Here is a 12089-nt window from a genome sequence, read left to right on the forward strand (position 1 = left end):
TCAATATATCTTTCAATGACAGATAGAATGTTCAATGTAATTGAAATGAAGTAAACCAGAGGTCTTGGGTTGGCTTTTACTTCTAAAACTCTTGAAACCAGGAAATAATGTCAATATCTTTATGTGTCTACCTTTTATTATTGAGATAAAGATTCATTTATCTACAGTGTAACTCTCAATGTGCTGATAATATTATTTATTTGTATAGGTGGTTGAAATTTGAAGAAGATGTGGAAGATGGAGGGGAAAGGTGGAGCAAGCCATATGTGGCTACTCTTTCACTGCACAGCTTATTTGAGTTAAGAAGTTGTATTCTGAATGGAACTGTGTTGCTGGACATGCATGCCAATACTTTAGAAGAAATTGCAGGTATATCTTTTATTCTCCTTAGTCTATTTCATCCTTATGGTGCAGCTGATTTTTTTTACTCTTTTTTTCCTTATGATTCTATATATGTATAATTTTTAGGAAATTAATTCTCATGATCAATGTATGAGACCTTAAAAATAACTTTGTTTTACCACCTCATTTAAGATAAAAGAAGTTGAATCTCAAAGGTATATGGTCTAACTTACAGTGGCAAGTAGAACAAGAACCTATATATCTTGGCTCCTATCTAGACTATACTGTTTTTGTTTTTCAACATAGTATGTAATTAGGCAGCCATGAGAAAATAGAAAGAAAAATCCATAAAACTAGAGATTGATTATTTTCATTATTCAGATACATGAAATAACCAAATGAAAAAATTTCAATAAATAGGAAAAATATTAGCTTAGAATAGAACAGAAAAGTATGGCAATTTATTTTAAATTATTTATTGATTTATGACTGTACTGGGTCTTTGTTTCTGTGCACCGGCTCTCTCTGGGTGTGGTGCACAGGCTTCTTATTGTGGCTTCTCTTGCTCTGGAGAACCAAGCTCTAAGTGCACAGGCTTCAGTAGTTTCAGCACATGGGCTCACTGATTGTGACTCACCAGCTCTGGAGCACAGGCTCAGTAGTTGTGGTACACCAACTTAGTTGCCCCAAGCATATGGGATCTTTCCAGATGAGGGATGGAACCTGTGTCTCCTACATTGGCAGGCAGGTTCTTAACCATTGGACCACGAGGGATGCCCCCGGCCATTTTTTTAAATTTATTTTTTATTGAAGGATAATTGCTTTACAGAATTTTGTTTTCTGCCAAACCTCAAAATGAATCAACCATCAGTTCAGTTCAGTTCACTTGAGTTGCTCAGTCGTGTCCGATTCTTGCGACCCCATGAATCGAAGCATGCCAGGCCTCCCTGTCCATCACCAACTCCCGGAGTTCACTCAAACTCATGTCCATCAAGTTGGTGGTGCCATCGAGCCATCTCATCCTCTGTCATCCCCTTCTCCTCCTGCCCCCAATCCCTCCCAGTGCCAGGGTCTTTTCCAGTGAGTCAACTCTTCGCATGAGATGGCCAAAGTATTGGAGTTTCAGCTTTAGCATCAGTCCTTCCATTGAACACCCAGTACTGATTCTTTAGGATGTACTGGTTGGACCTCCCTGCAGTCCAAGGGACTCTCAAGAGTCTTCTCCAACACCACAGTTCAAAAGCATCAATTCTTCGGCACTCAGCTTTCTTCACAGTCCAACTTTCACATCCATACGTGACCACTGGAAAAACCATAGCCTTGACTAGACGGACCTTTATTGGCAAAGTAATGTGCCTGCTTTTCAATATGCTATCTAGTTTGGTCATAACTTTCCTTCCAAGGAGTAAGCGTCTTTTAATTTCATGGCTGCAATCACCATCTGCAGTGATTTTGGAGCCCAAAAAATATAGTCTGACACTGTTTCCACTGTTTCTCCATCTATTTGCCATGAAGTGATGGGACCAGATGCCATGATCTTCGTTTTCTGAATGTTGAGCTTTAAGCCAACCTTCTCACTCTCCTCTTTCACTTTCATCAAGAGGCTTTCTAGTTCCTCTTCACTTTCTGCCATAAGGGTGGTGTCATCTGCATATCTGAGGTTATTGCTATTTCTCCCGGCAATCTTGATTCCAGCTTGTGCTTCCTCCAGCCCAGTGTTTCTCATGATGTACTCTGCATAGAAGTTAAATAAGCAGGGTGACAATATACAGCTTTGACATACTCCTTTTCCTATTTGGAACCAGTCTGTTGTTCCATGTCCAGTTCTAACTGTTGCTTCCTGACCTGCATATAGGTTTCTCAAGAGGCAGGTCAGGTGCTCTGGTATTCCCATCCCTTTAAGAATTTTCCACAGTTTCTTGTGATCCACACAGTCAAAGGCTTTGGCATAGTCAATAAAGCAGAAATAGATGTTTTTCTGGAACTCTCTCACTTTTTTGATGATCCATTGGATGTTGGCAATTTGACCTCTGGTTCCTCTGCCTTTTCTAAAACCAGCTTGAACATCTGGAAGTTCACAGTTCATGTATTGCTGAAGCCTGGCTTGGAGAATTTTGAGGATTACTTTCCTAGCATATGAGATAAGTGCAATTGTGCGGTAGTGTGAGCATTCTTTGGCGTTGCCTTTCTTTGGGATTGGAATGAAAACTGACCTTTTCCAGTCCTGTGGCCACTGCTGAGTTTTCCAAATTTGCTGACATATTGAGTGCAGCACTTTCATAGCATCATCTTTCAGGATTTGAAATAGCTCAACTGGAATTCCATCACCTCCACTAGAATCAGCCATAAGTATGCATATATCCCCTGTCTTTTGAACCTCCCTCCTATCTGCCTCCTCATCCCACCTGTCTAGATTGATACAGAGCCCCTGTTTGAGTTTCCTGAGCCATATAGCAAATTCCTGTTGGCTATCTATTTTACACATGGTAATGTAAGTTTTCGTTTTACTCTTTCCATGCAGCTCATTCTCTCCTCCCTTCACCCCATGTCCATAAGTCTATTCTCTATGTCTGTTTATCCATTGCTGCCCTGTAAATAAATTCTTCAGAACCATTTTGCTAGATTCCATATATGTGCTATAGAATATGATATTTTTCCTTTTCTGACTCACTTCATTTGGTATAATTGGTTCTAGGTTCATTTGCCTCATCAGAACTGACTAAAATGCATTCCTTTTTATGGCTGAGTAATATTCCATTGTGTATATGTACCACAACTTCTTTATCCATTCATCTGTTGATGGGCATCCAGGTTGCTTCCATGTTCTAGCTATTGCAAATAGTGCTGCAATGAACAGTGGGATACATGTGTATTTTTCAGTGCTGGTTTCTTCAGGGTATATGCGTAGGAGTGGGGTTGCTGGGTCATATGGTGGTTTTATTCCTAGTTTTTTTAAGGAATCTCCATACCGTCTTCCATAGTGGTTGTATCAATTTACATTCCCACCAACAGTGCAAGAGCATTCCCTTTTCTCCACATCCTCTCCAGCATTTATTGTTTGTAGACTTTTTGATGGTGGTCATTCTCACTGGTGTGAGGTGATATCTCACTGTGGTTTTAATTTGCATTTCTCTTAATAATGAGTGATGTTGAGCATCTTTTCATGGGTTTATTAGCCATCTGTATGTCTTCTTTGGAGAAATGTCTGTTGAGGTATTTTTCTCACTTTTTGATTGGGTTGTTTGTTTTCCTAGTATTGAGTTGTATGAGCTGCTTATATATTTTGGAAATTAATCCTTTGTCAGTTGTTTAATTTGCTATTTCTCCCATTCTGAGGTTTATCTTTTCACCTTGCTTATAGTTTCCTTTGCTGTGCAAAATCTTTTATGTTCAATCAGGTCCGAATTGTTTACTTTTGTTTTTATATTCCACTTATTTTAAATTGAATTAAAAGTCTTGAATTCCAGAGGAAGCCAAGTGATATAGCTGAGATTAGTTTATAACTGAAAACTGTGACTTGCCTCTGGGACGAATGATTTGTACTAGAAGCCTATTGTCACACAAGCAGTTATATTTAGGAAGTTTCTTACTGTTACTCTGGAAATAAAAGAAAAGAACTCCTGTATCTTTTGATCTGGAAGCAAACACATTTTAGTAAAAACAAAATAATATGAAAGAAACCCCCACAGAAATGAGTTTTGAAAGGGTGTAAATAAAATGGTTAATGAAGGTTTTTTCAAAATAGAAACAAAGCTAAGACTCAAGCAGTTTTAAAACGGTTTCTGGTTTGGAAAAAAATAAAAGCAGTTCCATGTGGAATTTATCTGTAGAATAGAAAGACTTCAGAGAGATTTCAGTGTCTTAATTATATTGTAGGGATGGGGAAAAAAAACCCAAAACACTGTTTTCTGATCACATGAGAAAATATTGTATTAGAAAAATAATGTATGTAATTTAATCTTCAAATAGCCTCATAAAGTGTCACTCCCATATTCAATAAGAAAATAGAAATTCTGAAACTTTCACAGTGCAACTTCCATTTAAGGTCCTCTGACTTTAACCTCCATGTTCTTTCTTTGGCATTACAACTACTGTCTGAAGAAAGAGATGGCTTGAAATGGATGTCGTTAATTCCTCTAAAATTATTTATTTGGTTGTTGGTGCTAGTAGGCATACATACATTGCAATATGTGGGGGAAAAAGTAAGCATGGAGAGATATTTTGTTTGTTAAATCACAAACAAAACACACACATGCAGGGAAGATACGCTTCCTTCCCCTCAGTCATACAACACTTAGAAAGAAGTTACATTTTAAAATACAGAACTAGAGCCTAAATGACTGTATAAAATATACACAGCATACTTTTTGGAAGAACACAGGGTACAGTAACAGGTCACATTAACCAAGACTTACTGTGGGGTTGCAAAGAGTTGGACGACTTAGCAAATGTAACAACAATGTGGAAATTAGCAAACTTCCTGAGAATGTTGGTATAGTAGCCCTCCAACTCCATCTCCTAGCTTTACATTATGGAGTATTGCTGATACCAATAAAAATTTTATATTTTAATTAAAACTGAAATGGTAAGGCTTTCCCTAGCACTTCGCCATTTAGGAAGCTCTTTTTAGTAATTCTACAGCTATCTTTTTGATTCTCGGAACAGACTTGGAACCAAGTACTATTATTATTATCCTTCATAAATGAAGAGACTCAGAAGGTTAAAGGTCTTGTGAAAATAAGGAGTTTATTTCTGCTACTTAGTCAGTGATGGTATTACCTTTGAAAATGGATTAATTCAAATGAGTTTTATATTGGATCTTTTTAATGAAGCTGTCAAATTCCTCAGCATGACAAAATTAGCCTCAGAAAGTAGTCCTCATAGTTTTACCAGGCTTTAAATTTCTTAAAACATGTAATTTCGAATGGCTTCTTTAGGAATTTATTTCCACCGGAGAATACTCTGTTATAGTTTGACTAAAACACTTATCATCTTAGCTTGGTTTTGTTGTCTAAATTTATGTTTCATTTCCCTAAACCTGCCCTCTTCCCCAGGCTCAGCTCTGTAGAATATGTAAAGGTCGTTAGCTGTGTTGAATCTGGTCTTTTAAAGCAGATTACATTTTCTAAGTCTGTTCTTAAAAATGAAAGTAGTTCAACGGAAGTCTCTGTACCCCAAATATTAATAGCTTTTTAGTATTCTTTATTCTCTTCTAATTAGTCTGTATTTTTCTGGCTCTAAAGTAGACTAACTTTTTTAATGTCTCATTTTCAATGTACAACAGTCTGTAAATTGCCATTCGGAAAAGGTCAGTAGTTTAGAGCTAATACCATGTAGAAAAATATGATTACAAATACTTGTGTAGATGATTGTTACTTTAGGTTCCTTTTCAGTCATTAATGAGAAGAGATTCTCTCTCTTTCAGTAATTTTAATTTGGCTTATTTAATCCAAATGTATTTATTTCTGTCCTCAATAAAATCTGATTAAAACATTTTCTCCTGATAGCTTATAATTATTTTCTTGTTGTTTATTTACTACTATTTTTACTTTGTGACAATTTAGCTGTATTATTGAGTATGTAGTAAGTATGTTTTACATTTTGAAGACTTCTAACTTTGTATTTCACATTTGTTACTATATTTTATTATCAAAGACACCTTGTGAGGTAGAGAGGAAACTATTTCCTCCATTTTATAAACAGATTAATAGTGGTATATTACAGGTAACACCTGCAGGAAATGGGAAATAGCTTCTTCTGATTAACCTGTAATCATAAATTTTGTTTTATTCTATTTAATGATAATTTGGGACTGTAGTGATTGTGATTAACCTTAAGATTTGGAAGGTTTTCTTCACCTCTTATTTATTATATTTTTCTATACATTAGGCAGTTACTAACATATTAGTCACTAGTTTCTGTCTTGCGAGAGCTAGATATAATTGTTTATCTTTAAGAGCTCTAAGCCCTAGTACTTTGTAAATGAACAGACTCTACAGCTTAATGTTTTCTAGACATTTCCTAGTAGAGGAATATGGCTCAGATATTGTTTTAGAATGGCAAGGATTTTTATATCAATGTTCTGATATGTTTTTAATCGACTCTTAAATAATTCCTTAAAGAGATTTTTGTAGACTTAGTAGGAGAAAATCCCATTTGTATCTGGCAGGTCTGTCAAGAATTTCTGGTGTAATTAAAGTAGGATTTTCTTCTGGATAAAGTTAATTTAAAAATGTCTATTTCCCAATGTTTTAAGGAACTGAGAATAAATTTAATCTTATTCCTTCAAAATATTACTTAACCTTTTCAAATCCAAGATTCTACAGATATATTTTCTTACCATAATTTATTTTTATATAGAGATTAATTATATTAAAAATGCTGCTCAATTATATTCATATAAATTATAGGTAATTTTGCAATCTATGTTAATCTCTTTTAAATTCAGCACTATAAAGATTAAGAATGGAAATATTACCTCTGTGGTATTTATATTTTAACCTAATTCTTCAATGAAGGTAAGATATTAAAACCAAACCAAGTTAGTATCATGGACAGATTAGCAATCATAGATCTCAGTTCGTTAAAACAGCTTTTGTGTTTAAAATCTTTCATCCAAGGAAAATCCATAGTTTGCTCCACTGAATATACTCTGCAGATTTGGGAGTATGAGAATAGCCATATATATGTTTTGAATGCCTATACTGTTACCATTCTTGGTCAGGAAATTAAGTATTTTTATAGTAGTTTATATCCCCTGAAGAAGGGCATGGCAACCCATTCCAGTACTCTTGCCTGGAGAATCCCATGGACAGAGGAGCCTGGCAGGCTACAGTCCATGAGATTGCAGAGTCAGACACAACAGAATCGACTTAGCACTAGCACCATGGTAGTTTCCATTTTTATTACACATACTGCTATTGGTACTGTCAACCAAACTATACAATTTAGAAGCCTCTATCCTCCATTTCTCCTCCAGGATCTTTTAAGTTAAGACAACAGATTATTAAGACAAAACAATTATATGATCATCTTTAAAGAGGCAGAGATTTATATAGAGTCTGTAGAACCTCATGGTCTCTAGAGGCTTTCATTCAGTAGTCAGAATGGACTAATCATGGTGACATTATTGCCTTATTAGGACGAGAAGTATTTTTTCACTTTCTGAGGCCTTTTTACACAAATGCTATTTTTCTGGAGCCCGTTTAGTGCTAGAAGATTGACCGATTTATCCTTTTTCTTCCTGCTCCTTCTGTTACCATCAGATCCTGGCATTGTACTCTGGCAGGCTAGACTGTGTTATTTAGGCATCAGAGCCTGTGGAGATGGTCGGTCTTGACTCTGGGCTGAAAGCCATTATGACCCATTATCCTTTCCTATTCTTCAAGGTTAATACTAATGTATATTATAGTGGTGAGGAGAACAATGTAAGTGATTAGTGAATCACACTCCCTTTGGTACTTAAATTCCACCTTTAGTATGAGTTATATCTTTAAGCAAGTAGATTAACTTTTATAGTTGATTAAGGCATTGCTAGATGCGGTTATTTCCGAGGAGTTTACTGTGTATTTATTTCTGTGTGACTAATGAGCAGATGAGGGTTTTTTTTTTTTTTTACTATTTATTTTCTCTTATACAACTGTTTTATATAAAGACCTTATCTCTGAAAAACTTTTAAGCCAGTGACTTATTGTTTTTCGTGGTGCTCAAGCCTGGAAAGCTGTGCTTTGGTAAGAATGAAAAATTATAAGCATGTACATGTTTTATTATATGATTAATTTTTATTCTGATTAGAATATTAAACATGGGATACATATCATGACTTATAGATAAAACTGCTGTGTGATGGTATCTGAATAACCTACTTTACAACTCCTATTATGAAGTATATAATGCATATTTGGAGAAGATTACCTGGAGAAGGAAATGTCAACCCACTCCACTATTCTTGCCTGGAAAATGGACAGAGGATCCTGGCAGGTTACAATCCATGGGGTTGCAAGAGTTGGACATGACTTGGTGACTAAAACAACAACAATGATGCATGTTTTATATATGTTTTTCACTCTTGGCAGGGTTGCAGTGTGAAGTCGTATATGTTGACAATTTACCATTTTCTTTATTTCAAATTAATCCAAGTGTATTATAATTACTAGTCTCCAAAAAATTGAGATATAAGTTTAAATATGTTATCCTACATTTTCAGAAGAGGCTTTGAAGGTAATTATAGAGGATTTTATGGCTTATTCCCAGACATGCATTCTACCTCTTTCCACTGTAAACAGCCAAGTGATAGAGCAAAGGCTGGCAAATTATGCTGTCTGTGCAAATATGGCCACTGCCTGATCTTGTTAGGCATGTGCGCTAACAAAGAATATTACAGTTTAAATTATTAAAAGCAATAAAAAGAAGATCAATATTTTGAAATGTGAAAATTTTGTGAAATCCAAATTTAGTGTCCATAAAAATGTTTTATTGAAGCACAATTATGGTAATTTGTACATGTTGTCTGTGGCTACTTTCATACTATGTAAATGGAGTTGAATAGTTGTGACAGAGATTGTATGGCTTGCAAAGGCTAAAGTATTTATTATCTGACCCAGTACATAAAAGGTTTGTTTACCTCTGAATTAGGGAAATGACTCCAGAGTAATGGGAAGTTCTTGATTAGCCTAAAGCAAGTGGGGATCCCATCTTCTTAGTCAGTGATTGGCTCAGCAAAGATAGACAGGACTATGTCAGTCGAGCTTAGAATTGTCACTAGGAAGGGGGAAAAGGAATTCTCTTTTAAGAGAAAGTCACAAACAAGCAAAGAAACTCTGATATGAAAGAAGATGTATATTTCTTTGTTGCTGCTGGCAGCCACCTTATGATAATGAGGAAAACAGCCTGAGGCTAAACCTCACCCCTCCTCACCATGAGGAGGGGGAATCTGATAGAATCACTGAAAAAATGAAATAAATCCAACTTAACTTTTATTTTTCTGCTATGTGAGCCAATGAAATTTATTGTTTTAGATAGTTTGATTTGGATTTTGTTACTGATAAATCCAGCTTTGCCTCTGCTTGATATACTATTGTAAAATATAGATAAATGAATTAAAACTATCCAAAAATTTAAACCACAAACCCATAACCTACTTAAAGGAAATTGCAAAGAAAATCTTGTACCTGGAAATTACTGATGACCTCCATATTCCAATCATGCCTTATGCCTTGGCAACGGTGCTGGTATGAGATAGCTATTATCTCTGTCTTAGAAAAAAGGACACTGCAATTATTCAACATCACAAGGCCACACAGCTGGAACGTGAGACAGGACCCAAGTCTGTTTCCCCAGTCATTTGCCTTTCACATGGAAGGAAGACATTGTTTGGAAGGAGGATTCTGCTAGTTTTCAAATCTTCAGTATACTCAATGGGGCAGTAGAAGGCAATTCATTGTAATCTGCTTTATATAAGAAAAGCAAACAGTTACTATTTGGTCCTAGGAAAGCAGATTAAGTACACTGATGTTTAGTGAGGTGAACTTTGTATTACCAAGAAACCTAAAAATGCCTTTACTCATCTACTTATTTTATAGGTATTTCTGACACTTACATATGATAAATATCAATCTGCCTAACTGTAGCCTTCTGAAAATCTCATCTTTTATTCTTTATTTTATGGATATAGAATGTTTTTTTTCTTAAATATAAACACAGTATCAAGGAAGATTTGAGAGGATTGATTTTACATTAATGTGAAAGAGTTGTTTACTTGACTTCCCAGGTGACTCAGTGGTAACGAATCCACCTGCCAATCAGGGTTCGATCCCTGGGTCAGGAAGATCCCCTGGAGGAGGAAATGGCAACCGTCTTCAGTATTCTCACCTGGAAAATCCCATGGACAGAGGAGGCTGGCTGTCAGTAGTCCATGGGGTTGCAAAGAGTCGGATATGACTGAGCACACACACACAGATAGTTGCCTAAGCCACCTTGCATCAGACTTTTACAGGTGGACTTTTGTTCATTTAAAGAAAAAACATGGAAGTTATTCTCTACTAGAAAAGGAGAGGAAGATCATATTAAAATATAAGTATGAGGCTATTTTCCAATTTCAGACATCTATTTGTATTTATATTACCCCTACTACTATTCCCTCTCATCAGTGTAAATAAAGAAGACAATAAAACATTTTGTTCTCAATACAGCTGTTCATATTTGAAAAATAAAACTCCATATGGTACATGTTTTAAAATGTTTGATTTATAATGAAAAAGTTCCCATGTCTTTCTTGTGTAACACTTCTACAAAGACAAACTTCTGTTTCTAAGATTACCGAGGGTATGCATATTCGGACTCAGTGATTCACTAATGTCACTTCACAGGAAAGCTGTGCTTATATCTTCTTTCTGCCTTCACTCTACAGATATGGTCCTTGATCAACAAGTGAGCTCAGGTCAGCTCAATGAGGATGTACGCCACAGGGTCCACGAGGCTCTGATGAAACAGCATCACCACCAGAATCAGAAGAAGCTCACCAATCGGATTCCCATTGTTCGTTCCTTTGCTGATATTGGCAAGAAACAATCAGAACCAAATTCCATGGATAAAAATGGTAAATGTTTCTTTATTTTACTCATTGTTTATTATAGTTATCTGAAATATCAAAGTCCTTTAAAATATATCTTACTTGAAAATGATCTATTGAAATTCAAATAGTAGAAATTTTGACAAAGAATTTAAGTTTCCTGTAAGGCTCATGAAAGAATGCAAGGGAAACTTTTTTCTAATAGGAGGTTATAGACTCCAGTGTAGCAAACATAAACTGTCGGTTGCATTCCAAATAAGATCCTAGTCTTTGTGTCATAGCTTAATGAGTATCTCATAGCTTAACAGTGCTTTGACTTAATGTCTTTTAGGTAACAAGAATAATCATCAACATTTAGTGATGGTGAGAGAAAAATATTGGCTTCATGTTGTTCATGGTCAGCGAATCCCTTTTGAGATCACAATTGAAAAGAGCAGCTAGTACCTTGCTTGTGTCTCTACATATATTAAGCCTGATTTCTAGCTCACAGGCTCGTTGCTTTTTGCAGTACTGTTTCATTAGTGTCCAGCCACCACACTTACCATCTTGGTACACCAACATACATGATGCCCACCATTGTTATCTAGTACTCATTCATGACTGACTTCTTAGCAATCATGAAGCCAAAACAATGTTTCTGACTGTTTATCCTTTCTGTGTATTTTGTTCCCTCCTGGTATCCATTTGACCCTTCATCTTTTACACTAAAGAAGTTGCTTAGAGATCTCTCACTCATCCTTTCCATCAGTCCTGTGAAGGAAAATGAAGTTATCACGCAGATGATATGAGTTTATTATACTTCTACTAGCTAGAAAAGTTCCCAGTTTTAAAAAATACAAATTAGTGAAAAATAATTTCGGATGTTTTACTAGAGAGGCTGATTTCCACAAATGGACTGAAGCATGTATATTGACAGCATAGACTTTATGTAATTTCTCTCTTGTTTTCAAAAGCTTCAAAGATGCCTTAAATACAAATGCATGAAAATGAAGTTTTTCCAGATTCTACTTTATATAGGTACTTTGATAATTTCCATATTACTAAATCAAATATAGACAGATAGAAGAAATACTTTAATAAATCAATAAAGTTGGTTAGATGTACTATTGTTTCAGAACACAGAACCAGTTTTAAATGGCAAGATAATTTTTGAAATACTCATTTGATTTTTTTAAAG

General features: G+C 35.5%; 1 protein-coding gene across 8 annotated transcripts in view; it reads left to right on the top strand.

Moving 5' to 3' along the window:
- The window catches only part of SLC4A10 (solute carrier family 4 member 10), a 352866-nt gene that overhangs the window by 192368 nt on the left and 148409 nt on the right, over nucleotides 1-12089 (top strand). For all 8 annotated transcript variants that reach the window (XM_005676049.3, XM_005676051.2, XM_018063730.1 and 5 more), the window contains exons 5-6: nucleotides 209-369; nucleotides 10751-10939. In XM_005676049.3, the coding sequence (XP_005676106.1) occupies nucleotides 209-369; nucleotides 10751-10939 (350 nt within the window). The remainder of the gene's footprint in view (nucleotides 1-208; nucleotides 370-10750; nucleotides 10940-12089) is intronic.

This window comes from Capra hircus, chromosome 2, assembly GCF_001704415.2.
Source record: "Capra hircus breed San Clemente chromosome 2, ASM170441v1, whole genome shotgun sequence".
Classification (NCBI taxonomy): Eukaryota; Metazoa; Chordata; class Mammalia; order Artiodactyla; family Bovidae; genus Capra; species Capra hircus.